Raw genomic sequence first — 22,038 nt, 5'->3', positions numbered from 1 at the left:
CAAATGAAACCCTAGGCCAGACAAAATAAGAACTTTAGGAGACAGTATTAGAGGGTTAGGTACTAGAGGAATTATTATCATACTTATTTTGCAAACTGAAACAAAAAAAGTGACTTGCCCATGGTCATATTACTAAGTGTGGGAGGCAAGGGTCCAATCCATATTTCCCCTGTCTCTAACTCCAAAACAAAATCTTTTATACAACTCTACCTCTGCTTACTCTTATACTAGGATTCTGTTTTGTTCGCTGCTAATTTAGATGCACCTTATTAAGAACAAAACACTAAGCTGAAAACATAAATTGGCGTTCAAGAAGATCTTGGCCTGCCTCTCTATGGTCAACTGGGCTTATTTCCTCAGGGAAATCAGAGTCACTTAAAGATTATCTGTGTCACTTAAAGTGTGTGTGTTTGTCCTTCGTTGCTGAAGAAGACCATGCCATCAGAGAAATGATGACATGACTTGCACTTGACTTTGTTTTGAGTGAGGGAGGGCTGTGCAGGTCACCACCAGCCTCACTTCTCCTCCAGAGCCATCTGAATCCAGTGACCAGATGTTCATCAAGAGGACTGGAGTTAGTTGAAATATGAAAAGTTAAATCATATTAATTTTGTCCAAATTGTGCCAGATAATTGGTTTGACTTATTTAAAACCTAAACTTACTGATTATTTTGATTTCTATATATCTAAATATATCTATATTTATATGTATGTATAAAATTTAGAATGATAGATTCTATTCCATCATCACTTTTTGAGCTGAGAGAACAGCCATTTTCTATTCAATTTCACTATGTTTATTTCACTTCTAAAGCAAACCAAAAAACTCTTCTAAGTACCAGAGATGGGCAGTGATCAGTGACAATTTAGAAATACCCCTATATCATTGCTATCTAACTTTTAAGACAGCTATATGTACTTAGTAGATTTTCATATCATTAATAAATAGACTAATTTACAATTTGCATTTGAAATTTAAACTGACCCTTTTATTTTGATTATAATTTTGCCTGCCGGCCAATACGTACCTGATTATATAGGAATTTACCAATTGAGACTCAGACTGTGGGGGGGGGGGGGGGAGGGGGCCAGGAGAGTGTATGTTTGTTTTCTTGGCAGACAATATGCTTTACTTGGTTGAGAGAAGAGAAAGAGGGTTTGTTTCATTAGTCTGCTCTACTACAATGCATCTTGTCATTTCCATTCTTTTATCTATTGCAGATCCCTAGCAATTGGAACCAAAACTGGGTATAGGTTATTTTCCTTGAGTTCTGTGGAACAACTAGACCAAGTCCATGAAAGCAGTAAGTCATTATTTAATTTCATTCCTACTTAGTCATCATTTTAAATGTTAATTTCTAGCATTGGAGAATCCCACCCTCTTCCTTTTCTTGTTCCTTATAAACTTGGTCTGGATTTTCCAGGATTTGAAAGGGATCATGGTACTGCCTCATTTTCCTTTAAAGCAAAAGGTTGTAGGGAGGCAATTAATGATCTCTTGGGTGATGACTCAAGTAAAATTCCTTTGTATTATGAAATTCCCTCATTTGAGACAGTTTTGCTAACACATTTTCTTGGGTTTTAATTACAAATGAAAAATAACATGAGGTGTAGAAGGGGAAGTGCAATTGTAAAACCTCCCTCTGTAGGTGACTAGTTTTGTGACTTTAGTCAAGTTGCGTAATATCTCTGGAGCTAAATTTCGTCATTTGTAAGATGTGTATAATGATACACATGACCTACCTCATGAAGTTGTTAGTTGCTTTGTAAATTATAAAGTGCTATATAAATGGGAACTTTTTTCCCTTCTTTTTGGGTAGACACGATTTAATTGGTAGAAGAGATTCCCAAAGAAGAAATTCCTTCTGCCAGTGCAGATCAACAACTGTTCTGCAATTTATAGTCTTTGAAAATTCTTTAGGGCTTTCTTAGAATGTGACTTGGCCAGGGTCACATGACCTGTGGACTTGAATGAGGTCCTTCTAACTCCCATTCTGCCTATCCGTTATATTATATTCTATCCATTCTATCTTATATTCTGTCCTTTATATCATACCACTAGTGTTATTTTATGTTATACTCACAATTTTATTAAACAAGTTAGTTAATAAGAGTTTATTAAGTGCCTTATATGTGTTAAGTGCTATGCTAAGCTCTGGGGATACAAAGAAAGGCTTTGTCTTCAATGATTTCACAATTGAATCAATGCAAGCAACTGTACAAACGAACTATATACAGGAAAAATAGAAATAATCATCAGAAGGACGGCGCTAGAATTAAGAGGAATTGGAAAGGCTTCATGTAGAAGGTGAGATTTTAGCCTGCACTAGAAGGAAGCCAAGAGGCAGAGATAAGAAGGGAGGGCATTCCATACATAAGAGACAGCCAGTGAAAATGTCTGGAGCTGTAAGATATAATGTCTTGTTTGAGGAACAGCAAGGAGACCAGTATAATAATAATAGTCATAGCTGACATTTATATGTGTTTCCTGTGTGCCAGATACTGTGCTGATCATTTTACAATTATTATCTCATTTGATCCTCACAACAACCTTGGGAGGTAAATGCTATTATTATCTCCATTTTATAGATGAAGAAACTGAGGCAAACAAGGGTTAAGTGCTTTGTCCAGGGTCATACAGATAATAAATGTCTGAGGCCAGATTTTAACCCAGATCTTCCTGACTCTAAGCAGGGCACTTTATCCTTTGTGCTGCCTAACTGCCTCACCAAATCAAAGAATACATAGCAGACTGTAAGGTGTAAGAAGACTGAAAAAGATTGGGGGAGGTAGGTTATGATGGGCTTTGAACCAGTAGATAAGTGGTCAGTTACCTATGTCTTATTGTTTGTCAGCCTCTGGAAGATTGGCAACATTTGCTTCTGTGGCTATGAAACTATAAAAAACTTATTCCTTAATTTTAATAATTGCACCCACCTTATTCATATAGTATCAGTATAATAGCGATCTAAGGATTCTGCTGCATATTTAAAATAATTCAGTCTCAGGAATAATTCCCTGCAGGCTAAATAATCTGGTAGCACTAGTAGTTCAGGTTCTAAGAAATGCTGTAAAGAATGTGTTTAATTTATTTTACTAACTGTGGCTCCCCCAGGAAGACAGTGAAATGATAAATTTTTTAAATATCTTTTTTTCATATATTCATGTAAATCAGATTTGGACTTATTTGTAAAAGACCTCTCATTTTTTTCTTACATCTCTATAAATTAGGCAGAAAACTGACATATTTTAACAAACATTTCTTCACTCTCCACTATATGATGACCACTGTGCTAAGTGCTGGAGAGTCATACAAAGTTTTGATAAAACAAGACCTCTGCCCTTTCAGACCTTCCAGCCTAGTAGGAGGAAAAGACAGATAACTATTTATTAATATTATGTGATAAATTATTTAGATTAAAATGTAATATGAAGTCCCAGAGAAAAGTTCCTACTGACCAGAGGATAGGGAGGGTAGAAATAAAGGTAGGAAACTAAAAAAGGCTTCATGAAGAGGTAGTTTTAAGTTGGTCTTTAAAAGATAGATAGGAATTCAGTAGTCAAAAGGAGTGAGAATAATGTACCAGGCATAGGAAGCAATATGAACATAAGCATAAAGTGGTCTGCTTTTTGGTTAAAACATAAATTTGTGGAGGAGAGTTCAGGAAAAGTAAGTTTGTGCAAGATTATAGTAGGTTTTTAATGGCAGGCAAGAGAACTTTATCTTTACTCAAGTGACAATAGGGACCTAATTGTTGTTCAATCATATCTGACTCTTCATGACCCTGTTTAGGGTTTTCTTAGTAAAGATATTGGAGTAGTGTCATTTCCTTCTCCAGCTCATCTTACCAATGAGGAAACTGAGGCAAAAAAGGGTTAAATGATTTGCCCAGCATCACATGGCTACTAAGAAGAGTCTGAAGCTGGAATTTAACACAGGTCTTCCAGACTCTAGGCCTGTCACTCTATCCACTGCACTGCCAAGCTGCCTAGGGACCTGATAAAGAGTTTTTAATAGAGTAGTGATATGACCACATCTATGCATAAAAAATTACTCTGGCAAAGATGTGAAGAATCGATTGAAGTAGAGAAAAAATGGAGGCTTAGAAGACCTCTTGGAAGAATATTGAAATCAATTCAGGTGGATAGGAATAAAGACATATGCTAAGGTTATGGGAGTGGGAGAATAAAGAGGTTGGGAACAGATGTGAGGGAGGTCATGGGCTCCACAGGACATGGTAATTGATAAGAGAGGCAAAGAGAAAGAATATAAGGTAAATGGAAGTGCCAAAGCTGAAGTCTGAGGAGGGAATGTGGGGGAAAACAAACAGCTTGGTTTAGAACCTGTAGGCATTTGGAGGTGCAGGTCTGGAGCATGGAAGAAAAATCAGGAGTGAAGATAGCCATTTTAAAGGTCATGGTTGAAGCCATGAGAATGAATTGCCAAGGGAGATTACATTAAGAAGTTTAGAAGATGGTGACAAATCAGCAAAGGAGAGGAACAATTAGAGAAATTGGAGGAAAGCCACAGGAATATAGTGTTTCTGAAGACAGGAAATGAGAGTATCCAAAAGGAAACAGTGTTTGATTGCTTGAAAAAGAAAGTTTTAGAGAAATCAGGGAGAATGAAGGCTAGAGGGGAAAAAGGATCATTACTTAGTAGTTAGTCTTTAATAACCTTAGAGTGTCTTTAGTACTGTGAAAGCCAAATTAAAAGGTTTTGAATAAAGAAGTGGAGGCCCTCAATGTAGATTTTTTAGGAAACTTAGCAGTGAGGAAGAGGAGAGAAATGTGTGACTTGGTAGTGAAGTGGTTTTTTGTTTTCTTTTTAGATTGGGGAAACCTGAGCATGTTTGTAGTTAGATGAGATATTAATAGCAAAAAAAAAAAAAGAGTGAAGATAAATGACAGAGGATGATCATAGAACTTGTCTCCCTTTCCCCCATTTTACAGAGGAAGAAACTAAGGCCCAGGGAAGTAAACTGACTTTCCAAGTTCACTCATGGAATAAGCATCAGAGGCAAAAAACTCCCAGGAACATCATAGTCAAAATTCAGAGCCCCCAAGTCAAAGAAAATACCACAAATGACCAGAGAGAAAGTTCAAATACCAAGCAATCACAGTTAGTATCACACAAGACTTGGAAGCTACTACTGTAAAGAAGGAATCATGGCATATCATATTCCAAAAGGCAAAAGATAATGATTTACAGCCAAGAGTAACTTAAATTGTAAGACTGGAGGAAAGGACCTTTAATGGAACTAAATAGAAAACTTTGAAACATTCTTGATGGAAAGATCAGAGTAGGGTAGAAACTTTGAAAAAGTAGAGAATTTTGCCCAAAGTGAAAAAACAAAAACTTAGAAAGGTGAACACATTTGGGATCTTGAAAGGAATAAAAGATGATGAAATGCTTATCTTCTAATAAAAGTAAAAATAAATATTCCAGATCTGATGTCAGGGGCAGTTAGGTTGCACAGTGGTTAGAGCACTGGCCCTGGAGTCAGGAGGACCATAGTTCAAATCTGACCTCAGATACTCACTAGCTATGAGACCCTGGGCAAGTCAGTTTAACCCCAATTGCTTCTCAAAACAAAAACAGTCTTAAGTGATTAAAGTAGGTAGGAGGAAAAGAGGAGATACAAGGGTAAGGGAAACAGCTGGCTTCAGTTTTAGGTCACTAGCATTGATCACATTCCTTTCTTTTTACCACCTTCTTTGTAAAAAGGGGACCAGGAACAAAGTTAAAAACAGAACAAGATATGTTGGAGGGAAATACACAAAATGATAGATATCTGGCCATTATTGAATGGTAATAAAAAGCAATATACACATTCTCAATATTTTATGGCACCTTTACATAAATGCGGAAAAGGAGAAATATTTTTAAAAAACACACACACTTACTGATCACAATGCCTTAAATATTATAAAGGACCTCTAAAGAGAGGATTAAAACTTAAATGGAGAATTCACTCAAAAAAAATTGTTGGGTCAAAGAACAGATCATAGAAATGGTAGAGAATTTCATCCAAGAGAATGACAATATACTTTGGGGGTATTCCACAGCAGTTTTTAAGAGAAAATTTATATCTCTAAACATTTGCAACAACAAAAGAAAGACAAAACAGGTCAGTGAATTAGGCATGCAATGAAGTAACTAGAAAAGCAGCAAATTTTAAAATCTGCTCAACACTAAAGTAGAAAATCAAAGAAGAGATTAATAAAATTAAAGGAAAAATGAATTGATTTATAAATAATTAAAACTAGGAGTTGGATTTTTTTGTAAAAACTAAAAAAATAGACAAATTTATTAGGAAATCTGATCTTCAAAAAAAGGAAATGAAATTGACAATATCAAAGTGAAATAAGAATTCACAAAAAATGAGGAAATGAAGTTATTAGCAACTATTTTGCATAATTATATGTAGAAAACTCAGTGCCATATGAAATGGATGAGTACTCCCCAAAATTTACATTTACCCAAAAAAATTACAACTACAATATCTTCTTGACAGGCTTTTGGTTGACTTTTTGTGCAGTTCTGAGGAAGAAAAACTCAATTATTGTAGTTTCACAGCATTCTTAGTTATTATTGAGTCTCTTGAACATTTCAAAATTTTGCTAGAAAAGATATGTGAGAGCTGGGTAGTCTGTCTCCCATTTGGGTAGCTGTCTTGATTGGAAATTCCAGTATGTAACTTTCAAAGCTATGTAGAAGAATTAGTCTTAGGAGTGGGTTTGGCTTATCTTCTGGGGCCGGAGAGAAAGGATCCTATTACTAATGATTTGGGAAACAGGAGACCATAGCTGAAGGAGTTCTTGTCAGATTACTCCAAAATTCACTAAAAAAGTGGTGCAAGTAAGGGAATGCTGGGGAGAAGAGGAGAAAAGGTTGGAGCTATTGTAGAGAATGAGTCAATAAGAATAGGGCAGTAGGATTGTTGAGCAACAGCAAGGACTTAGCTGAGCTTATTCACCATGAATTTGTAGTAGAGAAAGACAACTCAATTTTGTGACTCTTCAGCAGCCATATGAAAGGGATAGAAAAATTGTATGATGGATGTTGATCACAGATTAGGATTAGCAGAATTTAGGGGATAGTCAGACTTCCAAGTGTGTTATAAAGTAGTAGTCCCCAAAAGCATTTAGATACTAATTAAAAAACAATAGAATAAATATGTGTGGAATAGACTAGGTAAGCAAGAAGAAAAAGCAGTCAAACGGTCTAATGATTGATAAATACAAGAACAAATTATTGGGGGAGAAGGATTTCAGCTCAACACAGATTAAGTTTAGACCAAACAGACATCTTATATCATCTTCCATTATAAGGTCAAAATAGATAACCTGAATATAAAAAGTTACATCATAAAAATGGAGAGAATGAGATTGTGTACCTTTTACAACTACAGGATTCTTAACCAAACAAAGGATAGAGAAAATCAAGACAAAATAGACTTTCTGATTCCATAGAATTAAAAGACTTTTTCATATATGAAATAATAAAAGTAGAAGAAAAATAATTTATATTAAATATCATTGAAAGGACTAACATATATAGAGAAGTGACACAAATATATAACACAGAGGGCTATTCCCAATGGATAATCACTTGTTAAAAAGAATGAACAGTTCAAAAGGATTACAAACCATAAACATCCATTTGAGAAATATTCAGAATTACGTAATAGAAAGAGAAATGTAAATTAAAACAACTCCAAGAGTTCATTTCACATTCATAAATTGGCAAACAGTGATCAAAAAATGAGACCAATCGATGTTGAAGGAGCTATGGGAAGCTAAGTATATTAACTTACTGGTGGAGTAGTGACTTAATTGAACTATTCTCTACATCAGTTTTCAATTATGCAAAAATAGCAGCTGAAATGTCCCTAGCCTTTGAGCCATCAATCTTACTATTAAGCACAGAACCTAGGGAAATAAAAATTAGGAATAAAGGTTCAATATTTGCTAAAATATTCAAAGCATCTTTTTGTAATAGCAAAGAACTGGGAGGAGTAGTTGTTGATTAGGGAATGGCTGAAAAAACTATAGTATGTGAATGTGACAGAACATTTTCGAGTAATAAGAAATGACAAATATGAGAAATTTAAAGAAACATGGGATTTGTATGAACTTATATGCAGTGAAATAAAAAAGAAGAAAACAGCAGGTAGCTAGTGATGCAGTGGAAAGAGTCAGGAACTGCTTAGTTAAAATCCAGCCTCAGATACTTTATAGCTGTGTGACTCTGGTTAAATCACTTAACAACCTCTTGCCTCAGTTTCCACAGCATCTACTTCACAGAGTTGTGAAAATCAAATATTATAAAAGCACTTAATACAGTGACTCTGATATAAGTCAGAAGATATCACTAGAACAGATTTTCTTTTTGAAAGAAAATTAGGGGACATGTGACTCTAGGGTAATAGTTAATGAAATATTAAGTTGGCAGACCAGGTTGCAAATGGAGGCAGGTAAAGCTAAGAGTGGGTGAAAAGGACTATGAGAGTTGAAATGGGATCATTACAATTGATAAGTGTAGTAGGAAAGGAGTACGGAATGATTTGATCAGAATAGAATTCTCAAATTCTAGATCTTGGATTTTGCCCAATTTGAAAAAAATGATGACGTCTGCCATGTTGCTATGTCGCTAAAATGATTTGAAAAAATGAGGTGACTAGAGTTGAGGAAGTAGAAAAATATTTTAATTAAGCTAGTAGAAAAGTCATCAGTACACATATTGTGTTTCTATGGATGATAGCAAGGGATGGTGTGGAAAAAAACAACCAATCTTCTTTACAACGTGACTAATGTAGAAATACGTTTTTAATATGATTGTACATGTAAAGCCTGTATCAGATTGCATGCTATCTTAGGGAGAGGGGAGGGAAGGAAGGCAGAAAAATTTGGAACTCAAAATCTTATAAAAGTGAATGTTGAAAACCAAAAGTAAAGAAAGAAAAAACAATCAAGAGAAAGTCAGTGGAAAAAGGTGAGATGGTAGCCTGGAAGTCAATTAATGACAGCCCCAAGAATGAGCAGGGTATACAGCACAAGCATGTCTTTTAAGAATGAGTTAATTATAAGGAAAGAGTTCATGGCCAAATAAGTAATAGAGAGGATCCAAGAAGATAAAGTAGACATTCCTGATTACATAAAATGAAAAAGTTTTTATGCAAAAAGAACCAAATGCAGAAGAAATTGGAAATAGGTAACTGGAGGAAAAATACTTGTAGCAAGTTTCTTTGATAATGGTTTAATTTCTAAGATATGTAAAGAATGTATTCAAGCATGAAATACAAAATGGATGATTTTGATTACATTAAATTAAGAAAGTTTTGCACAAACAAAGCCAATGCAACTAAGATTAGAAGGGAAGCAGAAAGCTGGGAAACAATTTTTTACAGCCAGTGTCTCTGATAAAGGTCTCATTTCCAAAATATATAGGGAGCTGAGTCAACTAAGTTGATAAAAGGTCAGAGGATATGAACAGGCAGTTTTCAGATAAAGAAATTAAAGCTATCTCTAATCATATGAAAAAATGCTCTAAATCACTATTGATTAGGAAAATCCAAATTAAAACAACTCTGAGGTACCACATTAGATTGGTTATCACATGACAAAACAGGAAAATGATAAATGTTAGAGAAGATGTGGGAAAATTGAAACACTAATGCATTGTTGGTGGAGTTGTGAACTGATCCAACCATTCTGGAGAGCAATTTGTATCCAAAGGGCTGTAAAACTGTGCATACCCTTTGACCCAGCAGTACCACTTCTAGATGTGGATCCTAAAGAGATCATAAAAATGTGGAAGGGACCCACATGTACAAAATTATTTATAGCAGCTCTTTTTGTGGTGACCAAGAATTATAAATTGAGGGAATGCCCATCAATTCCAAGTTGTGGTATATGAATGTAATGGAATACTATTGTTCCATAAGAAGTGATGAACAGCAGACTTCAGAAAAACCTGGAAAGTCTTGCATGAACTGATGCTGAGTGGAGTGAGAAAAACCAGGAGAATATTGTACACATAGCAATAGTAACATTGCATGATTTCCCACCTTGATAGACTTAGCCCTTCTCAGCAATGCAAGGACCTAAGATAATTCCAAAAGACTCATGATGGAAAATGCTGTGCACATGCAGAGAAGGAACTATGGAGTCTGAATGCAGATCGAAGCATATTGTTTTTTCTCTTATTTTTTTGTTTCTTCTTTCTTATGGTTTTTCCCTTTGGTTCTAATTCTTCTTTACAACATGACTAATGTGGAAATATGTATAATATGATTGTACTGTATAGCCTGTATCAGATTATATGCTGTCTTGGGAAGCGGGGAGCAGAGGCAGGGGGTAAAAATTTCAAACTCAAAATCTTATAAAAGTGAATATTGAAAACTAAAAATAAATGAATCTTTTTTTTTAAAAAAAGAACAGATTGAAATTTATTAAAAATAAGAACCATTTCCTAATTAAATCATCAAAGGGAGGTAACAGGCAGTGTTCTAAGAGGAAAAAAAATGCAAGCTGCCAATAGCCTGTGAAAAAATGCTCCAGGCTTGTGCCACAAAGAGATGAAAGCAGAAAACGAGCCTGTACAAAAATATTATAGTACATTTTGTGATAGCAAAGACTTGGGAATAATGGGATGTCCATCAGTTGGGGAGTGGTTGAACAAATTATGGCATATGGATGTAATGGAATATTATTGTGCCGTAAGAAATTATAAAAAGGGACATTTCAGAGAAACCTGGGAAGACCTAAATGGACTCAGACAGAGAAAAGTGAGCAAAACCAGGAAGAATGATTTATACAGTTGATAAAAATATTGTTGACAGGCAACTTTGAAAAATTTAATTCTACTCAAAGCAGTGACTAACTATGATGTCAGAGAACTAATCATCCCTCAGATGAAGAACTTAAGGTGCAAACTGATAGATATTTTCTGGATATTACCAATCTGAGAATTTGTTGTTTGACTACGTATATTTCCTACAAGGATCTTGTTTTTCTTTTTTCTTCAATGAGGTTGGGGGGGAAAATGTGAGGAAATTTTTGTTTATCCAAAAAAAAAAAATTGTTAAGAAAAAAAAGGAACATATTGAAGCATGATGATAAGGAAATTGTGCCGAAGTAGTAGTAAGGCTCAAAGCCTCTGTACCTCTACTACTGGGCAGGTTGGGGAATGAGTAGGTTCTGGTTTGTTTTATTACCTGTGGTTCAACTCATTTAATTGTGAATAAGTAGTGCAGATATGAAGTCTACATTTAGATAGAAATAGAAGCTTAAATCAAGCTTGGATAATGATTTATCAACCTGGCGTTCTACATGGAGAACAAGGGAGAAATTAAAAAACAAAAACAGTACTCAAGTTTCATTAAACTGGAAATAGAGGTCAGATCTGACCACACCTCTTGATAAAGCCTCTCAGTATTAGGTGCAAGAGAGAATTGGAGAATTAGGGAGGCTACAGTACTTCAGTTGCTCCATGTTGTCTTACAACCTAGGAAAAGGTAGACTACATTGAGATTTCCCCAAACCTCTGTGGTTTTTAAAGCCAATTAACAAGCCACCTCGTTATAAGTAGAAAAAGGAGGCCCAGACATAGGGTAACCTATAAAGTTAGTGATAGAAATGAGATGCCTAGTTCCTTCCTCTGTTGATTACCTACAATTTATCCTGTTTACATTTTATTTGTGTATAGTTTTGTTTTCTTTTATTCTTCCATTAGACCATGAGATCCTTGAGAGCAGGAACTGGGGTTTTTTTCCCTTTCTTTGTATTACTATCACGTAGCACAGTGCCTGGCACATAAAGCAGAACTGAAGTAGCTCAAAAGAAATGCAAGATGTGCAGATTTAGAGAATCCACCCCACATGTTCATATGGACTATTTCCGCCTGATCTTTGGTAGAGCATTCAGAGCTCATAGGTTTTACCAGCCACAGTCAGACACACTGTAACTTGACTGTAGCATAGTGATGTCATTTTGATCTTCTTCAAGAAGGAAGGACTGCAACCATCCAGCCTGACTTATCATATTGCCTGGCACATAGAAGCACTTAATAAGTACTTGTTGATTGACTGTTTGCCAACCCATGGAGTCATCTCTATCATTTTGAACTTTTAAAAGGTAAACTGAAATAATTATTCTGAGTAGTAAGAGCAGTATTGTTTTAAAGACATGATTAAAGATGCTTACTAATGGTTCACATGTTGTGAGTAGAACTCAAGGAAAGTTAAGAATGAGGTTATCCCAGGACTCCTAATCTTTATACTCCTGTGTAGGAAATTTGTAAATTATATTTTTTTTCTTCTCCATTTAGGTGACATACCAGATGTCTACATTGTAGAGCGCCTCTTTTCGAGTAGCTTGGTTGTGGTGGTTAGTCACACAAAACCACGGCAGATGAATGTGTATCATTTCAAAAAGGGTACAGAAATCTGTAACTACAGCTATTCTAGCAACATCCTGTCCATAAGGCTGAACCGACAGGTAAGGAAGAAAAGTCCCCTTTTTCAGACAGTATAATGATAATGCAAAAATCTGCATAAAGTAATAGAAATTAATACTCATAAGCATCCATTATCCTGCTTTGGAAGATGATTTTATTTTCTAAAACAGTGCTGCATTTGGCTTCTCTCTCTTCCACTCTCCCAATAAGTGAAATGTTTGCTCACTAAGGTGCTTTTCTGGGCTTTCTACCTAGAGGCAGCTAAGTGGCACAGTGGATAAAGCACTGGACTCAGAATCAGGACAACCTGACTTTTAATCCAACCTCAGACACTTACTGGCTCTGTGATCCCAATCTATTCTCTTAACCACTATCTGCCTCAGTTTCTTCATCTGTAAAATGGGAATTATAATAGCACCTACCTCCCAAAGTTGTTGTGAGGATTCATTAGATTGTGCTTGTAAAGTGATTAGCAGAATGCCTGACACATAATAAATGCTTGTTTCTTCCTTCTTTCTTTCCTTTTGGTTCTCTTCCAATAGATTTATAGTAGTCAAATTAATATATAAAATTATTTTAAATAGTGTTGTCATTTCTGTTGTTTATTTCTCATTGATAATTCCCTGTTTAGTTCAGGCCTGATGTATTTCAGCTATATGCCACAGGAATTATAGGAAGATCATGACATGTTAAGGTGTATCAGAGCCAAACTCCCTCACAAATCTCCCAGTAAAGTTCGAAAAGTGCGCAAAAAGGAGTAATGATAAAGAAAGTCAAAGAGAAACAACTATACACTTTTCTATCCAGTGCAGGAAAACTGCCAGAATCCAGCAAAAGCTTGTAGCAGAAACAGGCCAGGTAGATAGAAGACTGGGTAATCATTCAAAAACAGCCAGGTCCTACAACAAGGGACAGGGCCAGACATATATACAGCCAAGGAACCCATACTCAAGCCTCTGCAGAAGACAGGGCCATATCAATGCGAGCACAGCTCATTCCCCAACCTCCATGGGAATAAGAGCCAGAACAGTTCCCAGTGCAGGACCCCAAACCCACAGAGTCCACATGGAAGGCATTGCAGGAGACAGGGTGCTACTTTTCCAAGATTAGTATTTAACCCAGAGCCTCTGCCAGAGATAGGGCCAGACAGTGTCCAAACAGCCCATGCTCAAGTCACAGATGGTCCATAGTAAGGTGAAGGGTTAGGGTAGCACCTTGAGAAGTCAAAAACCTGGGGTCTTGGAGGCCTGCTACCAACACAGTCAACATTTGTTGGGTCAAGGCCATAGTCAGGAATGGAACCAACTCCATGTTAGAAACTGTGCCAGGAGAAGAAGGCAGAAAAAGGAGCTAAGGCCCAAACCTAAATTGAGCCAGTAGGAGACAAGGCCCCAAACCAAGGATTCCTGTAGATGTTAGGACCTAATCTTAGCTATGTCATCTAGGACCAAGTAGGGCCTGCCTGCACCGTCCAAGAGAATGAAAAGAATCATAGTCTGACTAAAACACAAATCTCCAAATTGGGTGTGAAGATGTGAGTTAAGAAAAGAAAATGCTGAACACAATGAAAAAATGCCTTATACTGAAAGAAGGCCCCTAAGTAAATCTAGAAGAGTAGCTTCTTACCAAGTAGATCCTCAGAGAAAAAACTGTACCAACCACAAAGACTGTAAGAGTACTTGTAAAAAATGAAACGATGCAAAAATGACCAACCTGGAAAACGTCTCAAGGAGAGACAATTTAAGAATCACCAGACCATCTGGTGGTCATAACCAAAAATAAATGAATAAGAAGGCTGGGTGACATATTTCAAGAAATCAGACAAAAACTGCCAGATCTATTAGAACTAGAGGGCAAAATGATGATGGAAAAAATCTACCAGTTATCTCCTATGGTAGGAGCAATACTCTAAGCCCTGTCCTCATACAAGTTAGGCTAGTTTTGTTTGTTTTCCCTTAAAAGTTTTAAAAATCATCCTTGAGGTTTTAAAAGTTTTAAAGTTTTAAAAATCATCCTTTGAGCCTTTGAGGCTCAAGCTGTTGACTTCACTTCTTGGTTACCTGAATAACAAAGCAGCCACAAGGAGCTCCAGGAGCTCTCTGCTGCATGTGTGGTGAAAAATGATGGGAAATTCTGGCAGCGAAACTTTAGTCAGATCCTTGTTGAATATCCTCTCTTCCTGTGGCTAAGTAAATTTTCTTTTGTTAATCTTTGAATGGCTTCTCAGTGTCTCTTCTTTTTTTCTCCAACATCAAACCTAAACTACCAAGGGATTGCCTTGAGACAGGCCTAACCTACAATACTTCCTGGAAAAAAAGCCCAGAATGAAAACATTCAAGAAAGTCATAGCTAAAATATACTTTCCAGGTCAAAGAAAAAAGTACTGAAAGCAATCATTTGTATGCCATATTTTTGTTTATTATTCATTCTTCTTGCTTTTGCTGAGTTTGGTTTTTGCTCTCAAGTGGTGTGAGTGCTTATAGATAGCTGATTCAGGGAAGACATCCACATCAATAATGAATTTTTTTCCTGATTATTTCTTTTTGCAATCTTATTTGGTATTTGCCATGTCTGGCATCTAACAATTGTTTTTTTCAAGTATTCATGGCATAGCAACATGAGACTTCGATTCAACAAGACTTCAGCTTCTTTCATTCTTTTTCTTTAATCCACACATTTCTATATAATTCTTGACACCTTTTTTTTAATATCTTTGCATTGAAGTCATCATATATCAGAATGTATGTGGATTTAATTTGGAAGATATGATAGTTACTTTTTAATTAAATTAAATTATTTATTTATTACATTTTAAGTTCCAAACTCTCTCTCTCCATTCCACCCTGCCCTGCAGTAGAGAAGGCCAGTATTTCACACCACATACACACACACACGCACGCATGCACATGCACATGCACATGCACACACAGAATCATACCCTTACCTGTAGGTGCTCTGCCCTAAGGAATATAAATTTTGATCACTGTAACCTCACAACATATCTTGGGGTTTATGGCCTAGATTGAGGAAGGACAGTGTCTTAAACCCAAATCACTCTGGCTTTCATAGATTGGCCCACAATAAGTTCAAGCCCAAGTGTCACCTGGTCATTGTCTGGACTCTGATGGCTCAGAGTGAGTGTAAATAGCAGTTGTTTCTTTTTTGACCAGAAATCCTGATGGTCTTCCCTTCCCAGATTGAATTTTTTTAATACATAAAAGAGACCATTCTTTGGCTCATTTCTTGCCTAACCTTAATCACTGAATGGACATTGCCTCAGTCAGAGTGAGACCCAGGAAAGACCTTAGCTTAAGAAGGCCAAGGCCTCCCACTGCATCTAGTTAGTCCTGATCTATATCTTGCCAATCTATCCATCTGGCTCCAGAGAAGAAAGTGAGGCTGAAAACTTTGCATAGCCCTCTCTCATTTAAATCCAATTCACTTGCAAGTCATGACATCATTTTCCTTGATGATATGATGTTCTTTGAGAATGAAGAACAATGAATGAGATGTTTGTGTGCTCACATACATGTGTGTATATGTATTTATGGATGTAAAACCATAATATACATACTTCTGTTTATCTGTTCTCTCTCTGGAGATGGATAACATATTATTTTATATGTCCTTTGTAGTTGATTTGAATATTTCTAATACTCAATATAGTCCTTCACAGTTATTCCTCAAACAATATTGCTCTTACTGTATACAACATTCTCTTGGTTCTGTTCATTCCACTCTTCATTATTTCATGCATGTCTTTCCATGTTGTTTTTTAAAATCAACCTGCTCATCATTTCTTATAGCACAGTAGTATTCCATCACAATCACATACCTTAACTTATTTATCCATTCCCTAGTTGATGGGTATCCGCTCAATTTCCAGTTCTCTGCCACCCACAAAGAGAGCTGCTATAAATATTTTGAAACGTATAGGTTCATTTCCTTTTTCCATGATGACCTTGGGAAACAGATCTAATAGTGGTAATTGCTGGGTCAAAGGGTATTCATAGTTTTATAACTCTTTGGGCAGAATTTCTGATTGTTCTCCGCAATAGTTAGATGAGTTCACAGTTCCACCAACAGTGTATTTATGTCCCAATTTTTCACATTCCCTCCAACATTCATCATTTTCTCCTTCTACCATTTTAGCCAATCTTATAGATGATATCTCAGAATTATTTTAATTTGCATTTCTCTAATCAATAATGATTTAAAACGCTTTTCATAGAACTACATATAGCTTTGATTTCTTCATTTGAAAACTGCCTAGTCATATCCTTTGACCATTTATCAGCTAGGGAATGACTCATATTCTTATAAATTTGACAAAGTTCTCTACATATTTTAGATAGGAGACCTTTATCTGAGAAATTGTCAATAAATTTTCCCTCTTATTTTCTGCTTTCCTTCTAATTTTGGCTACATTAGTTTTATTTGTACTAAACATTTTTAATCTAATATAATCAAAATTATCCATTTTGTATCTCACACTGTTCTCTATCTCTGGTTTTTCATAATTCTTCTATCTGTATGTTCCATGTTCTTCTAATTTCCTCTTGATATCTTCCTTTGTATGTAGGCCATGTATCCATTTTGATATTATCTTCAGTAAATGGTGTAAGATATTAGTCTCAACTTAGTTTCTGTCAGACTGCTTTATTTTCCAACAATTTTTGCCAAATAGCAAATTCTTATTCCAAAAGTTTAAATCTTTATATTTGTCAAACACAAGGTTACTATAATCATTTATTACTGTGTATTATAGGTCTACTCTTTTCCATTGATTCACCTTTCTATTTCTTAGCCAGTATGAGATAGTTTTGATAATTACCACCTTATGATGCAGTTTAAAATTTGGTACTGCTAAACCGCCTTCCTTCACATTTTTTGCTCGATTCCCTTATTATCTTGAGTGTTTGTTCTTCCAAATGAACATGTTATTATTTTTTCTAGTGCATAAAACATTTTTGGTGATTTAATTAGGATGGCATTGAATAAGTAGATTAGTTAGGTAGAATTGACATTTTTATTTTATTGGCTCTGCCCACCATTGAACAAATGATATTTTTCCACTAACTTTATTTGTATAAAAAGTGTTTTATAATTATGTTCATTTAGTTCCTGGTTTGTCTTAGCAGGTATACTCCCAGGTATTTTATGCTTTCTATGGTTATTTTAAATGGAGTAACTGTTACTATCTATCTCTTCTTGCAGGGCTTTGTTAATGATATATAGAAATGGTGATGATTTATGTGGGTTTATTTTGTATCCAGCCATTTTGCTAAAATTATTAATTGTTTCAACTAGCTTTTTAGTTGAATCTCTAGAATTTCCAAGTATATCATCATACTGTTTCCAAAAAGAGGTAGTTTTATTATCTCATTGCCCATTTTGATTCCTTCAGTTTCTTTTCCTTCTCTTATTACTATTCTAGCATTTCTAATACAATATTGAATAATATTGGTGATAATGGACATCCTTGTTTCACTCTAGCTTATCCTCATTACAGATGCTTGCTGATGGTTTTAAGTACTTACTTCTTATCATTTTAAGGAAAAATCCATTTATATCTGTGCTTTCAAATGTTTTTAATAGGAATGAGTGTTGTGTTTTGCCAAAAACTTTTTCTGCATCTAATGATATGATCATATGATTTTTGTTAATTTCTTTATTGATATAATCACTAAGTTCTTCGTAGAATTTCTCTGCCTTTTCATCCTCACACCCACTGTCAGTATATAAGCTGCAATTGTTTTTCATGGTGGTCTTTTTTTTCTTTTATATACTTTCCAGTACTTCCATATGAGATGACTAGATATCCCATGAAAAAACATTTCTTATTGCTTTTGTATGCAATAAAACGTGCTATGTTTACTCCTTCCTTTGCTTCTCCAAAATATATCTGTAAGTCAGTCTTCCATTTAGGTGCAACCTCCTTTTTTCTTCTAGTATTGTTTATAGCGAGTATCAAGAATGATATTATTTAGCTTCGCTACCAGTATTTTCATGTTGTCATGGTGGCCCCCCTGAGTCTTACATTTAGAGTACCATTAGCCAATTTGCAGTTTATAGATGATGTCAAACCTGTGGCATTCTAAGCACTATCTGCCCACCTCCAACCTGTCACTCATGTCACTATCACTACAAAAGTAGAAGCTACATAGGATTAAGGGTCATTTTCCATTTTTTCTTTGTTTTATAGATACTCATGGCCAAACGTACCACCAGATATTTCATATTAACAAGTTCTGTTAACATGACAAAATATTTTGTGTTACAAGGCAGATTTTGACAGAGAGAGAGGAGTTTGGGGAGGGTGAAGGGGAGGAAAGTGAAAGGCTTTTTAAAAACCTATTTGTGGGAATATACTATTTTCATTGAGATAACATAATAATTTCATTTAGAGCACCACTGAATTATGTGGAAAGCAGGTTGATTGCAGGGTCTAAAATTCTTACCTGAGAAGTATGTTCTTTTATACAGAGAGAGTAGAGAATGTGGAACTTGAATGTGTGAACCATAGAAGGGACAAGGGAGGAATGATTTTTATTAAGTGAAAGGTAATTTGAATGTATTTGTACTTGAAAGCTTTAAAGAGAAATGCTTGAATAAAGTGTTGCCTTTGTTGGACTTCAGACTAATTATGTGTCAGTAGTGGGATATGGCAGTCAAGAGTCATGGTGCCCAGGACTAACGAAGTAGCAGAATCCTGTTGATATCGCATCTGGCATATTATGTCAGCTTGACATTGTAGAAAAGGACATTAATACACTCGAGGGTGTGCAGAGGGGACAAGATGGTAAAGGGCTTTGAGTTCGTGCCTATGTGATTAAAGGAACTGGGAATGTTTAACATGAAAAAGAGAGTTACCTTAAAATATGTGAAGAACTGTCAAATGGAAGATGAAATAGACTTGTTCTTCTTGGCCCCAGAAGGCAGAATCAAGACCAGTGGGTGAAAGTTGCAAAGAAACACCTTTAGGAAAGGGAAAACTTTAATAATGAAAACTTTTTAAAAGTAGAATGGGCTGTCTCAGAAGGTATCATGTTCCCTGTCACTAGAGATCCTCTATCGAAAGATTGCTGAGTAATTGTTGGATAAGTTTTAAAGGAACTTCATTTTTAGGAATGGGTTGTATTAGTTGGATCCTGAAGTTCCTTCCAATTCTAAGATGATTTGTGATTTGTTTGTAGACCATTGGACATATTTTCATTTAGTGGTAGTCTACAGAAGAAGATTAGTTTATTCTTGGTTACCTCTTTTTGACACTGATTTGATATGACTTTTAAGATTGATCAGCTCATGTTCTACAGAGTCATCAGAACTCTCAAACACTATTTATGTACACAATTCGCTTCTCTTCTTTATACCCCCACTTCTTTTCTACTGTTTGGCACCACCCTTCCCTTAGCAGCCTTTACTAATTTTTTAAATTCTCACCCAAAACTCCAGAGCAATTATGGCTAAATTATTTGTAATTCAGATCTTATCATATGAGGGGTGGGGCAGCGGTGGGAGGGGAATGCTAAAGTTGGAGTCAAGCAAACTGGGTTTGAATCTTGAAATCTGACCTACCTGTGTGCCTTGCTGGGCCTCCAATTCTTCATCTATAAAATAAGGAAGCTGAATTGGATGACTCTCAAGGTCTTTTCCAACTCTTAAGTCTCTGATCCTGTGATCCCAGCAATTCCACTCTTGCCTTTGAAAAGGAAATTTACTTTTTAGGGCAAGTATTTGTTACAGAAAGGGAAAGCAATGCTTTGGAAAGTAACTTTTACTTCTGGAGTATACTTTTCTTTCAAGTTTCAGATTTAAGGTTTAGCCTTTGTTACAGGAGAAAGGACTGGGTGGTTTTTCCAATCCTCATTAACTGCGTGTGCAGTTCTCCCAGCAAGAGAAATAAAGAAATAGAGTGAGAGGCAGTTGGTTAGACCTAGAGGAATTAACTGCTCTTGCTTCTTTGTACTCCATCCAGTTGTGAGCAACCAGCCTCTCCAGCAAGGACATATTTCATTGTTCTACCACTTGTGGGGCTGCTTTAAAAAAATGGGGGAGAGGGCTGGTGTTAGAACATTTACATGGGGAATGATGTGATGAAATGAGTTTGAATGTAAAAAGAAAAAATAGATTATTCCAACTTTTTATTCTAACTTGATTATACTCTTTTAGCAATATATGTCTAAATAACTTGGCAAGTCATTCTATTGAGAAAGCACCATAAAAAAAAAAAAGAAAAGAAAAAAAAAGCACAGTAAGCCAGAATAATTTTGACCTGGAAATCTTTTACACTTCTTTCCATTTTGGCCTTATGGTATCATTGTTACAGTAACAAAGGTTATTTTGGCTTTAGTTTCCAGTGATTAAAGCCTCTGTAACAATCAGGTTACCGTCATTCCTTAGGGAGATATGTGCACTATATTACTTGGAAGAATAACACATTACTTAGCTAATGGGATCATTATCTAAATATTAGCATGGATTTGTTTATCTGATTAACTCATTCCAAATCATGGTTACCTAGCAAAGATCAAGGCCAAGGAAAGCTGTGGTCATAAGACAAGTTAAGTTTGTGAGGAAAGAAGGAAAATCTTTGTACAGGAGAGAACACCAAACAGTTAAGGTACAGGCATGAAATCCTCGTGTATCCTTTGTTTAGGGGAGATAAACTAAAAGGACTGAAGGGATTACTACTAAGACAAACTTTACCTTTGTAACAGTTTTACTAGGACTACTCTAGGAAGGAGTAGAAAGATTTGAACACAAAAGGCAGCTTTATACTTAGAGAGAAGTAAAGTATTGGGCCATTAAAAGAACAAACAAAGGAAACTTCATTGTGAACTTTGAAAGAGAGTCTGTGAAGTATATCTAACAGAATCACTGACATTTTACTATCAAAATGCCTGAGTGGAAATGTTCTGGATCTATTACATTTTTTAAAGATTGCACATAGAAATGAAAATGACAGACTTCAATTAGAAAACATAATTATTTAAGGTTTTGCATTTTTCATATTTCTAGCTATCATATTAATTGGTGAGTGTATATGTGTGTATGTTTACCAGGAAAAGTTAGATTCAGATCAGCTTTTGTAAAATTGTAGAATGTCAGAGGTCATTTAGTCAAATCCATACGTATGAGGGAATTTTCCTTTCTGTGACATTTCTAACAAGTGGTCATCCAGCTTCTATTTGAAGGCCTCTAGTGATCATGTAGGCAGAAGCAAAGAACAGTAGAAAAAGTTCAGAAAGACTATCTGGATTCAAATCCCAGCCAGTTTTTTGCTGTCTTTGTGATTTTAGACAAGTTATTACCCTTTCCAGCCCTAAGGTATTTTTTTCTTTTGTAAAATGAGAGGTTTGACCTAGAAAATCTCTAAAGTCCTCTCCAGCTCAAAGTCCTATAAAACTTTACCTCCTAGACTCATTCAGCTCAGACAGCTTTAATTATAAATTTTTACTTCTTGCAACTTTGACCCATTAGTTTTATTTTGCCTCTAGGATAAAAGTAAAACAATTTTAATTCCTCTTCCCGTTATAGGTATTCACATGTTTAAAGACAGCCCCGTTTCTTCT

At 35.6% G+C, this 22,038-nt stretch overlaps 1 protein-coding gene across 1 annotated transcript in view; it reads left to right on the top strand.

Moving 5' to 3' along the window:
* Positions 1 to 22,038, top strand: part of WIPI1 (WD repeat domain, phosphoinositide interacting 1) — a 52,861-nt gene that overhangs the window by 3,210 nt on the left and 27,613 nt on the right. The window contains exons 2-3 of the mRNA XM_072645505.1: positions 1,222 to 1,304; positions 12,335 to 12,504. Coding sequence (XP_072501606.1) covers positions 1,222 to 1,304; positions 12,335 to 12,504 — 253 coding nt within the window. The remainder of the gene's footprint in view (positions 1 to 1,221; positions 1,305 to 12,334; positions 12,505 to 22,038) is intronic.

This window comes from Notamacropus eugenii, chromosome 2 (genome assembly GCF_028372415.1).
Source record: "Notamacropus eugenii isolate mMacEug1 chromosome 2, mMacEug1.pri_v2, whole genome shotgun sequence".
In the NCBI taxonomy this organism is placed as follows: Eukaryota; Metazoa; Chordata; class Mammalia; order Diprotodontia; family Macropodidae; genus Notamacropus; species Notamacropus eugenii.
The sequence above is the reverse complement of the archived record's forward strand: the minus strand, read 5'-3'. Positions and strand labels throughout refer to the sequence as shown.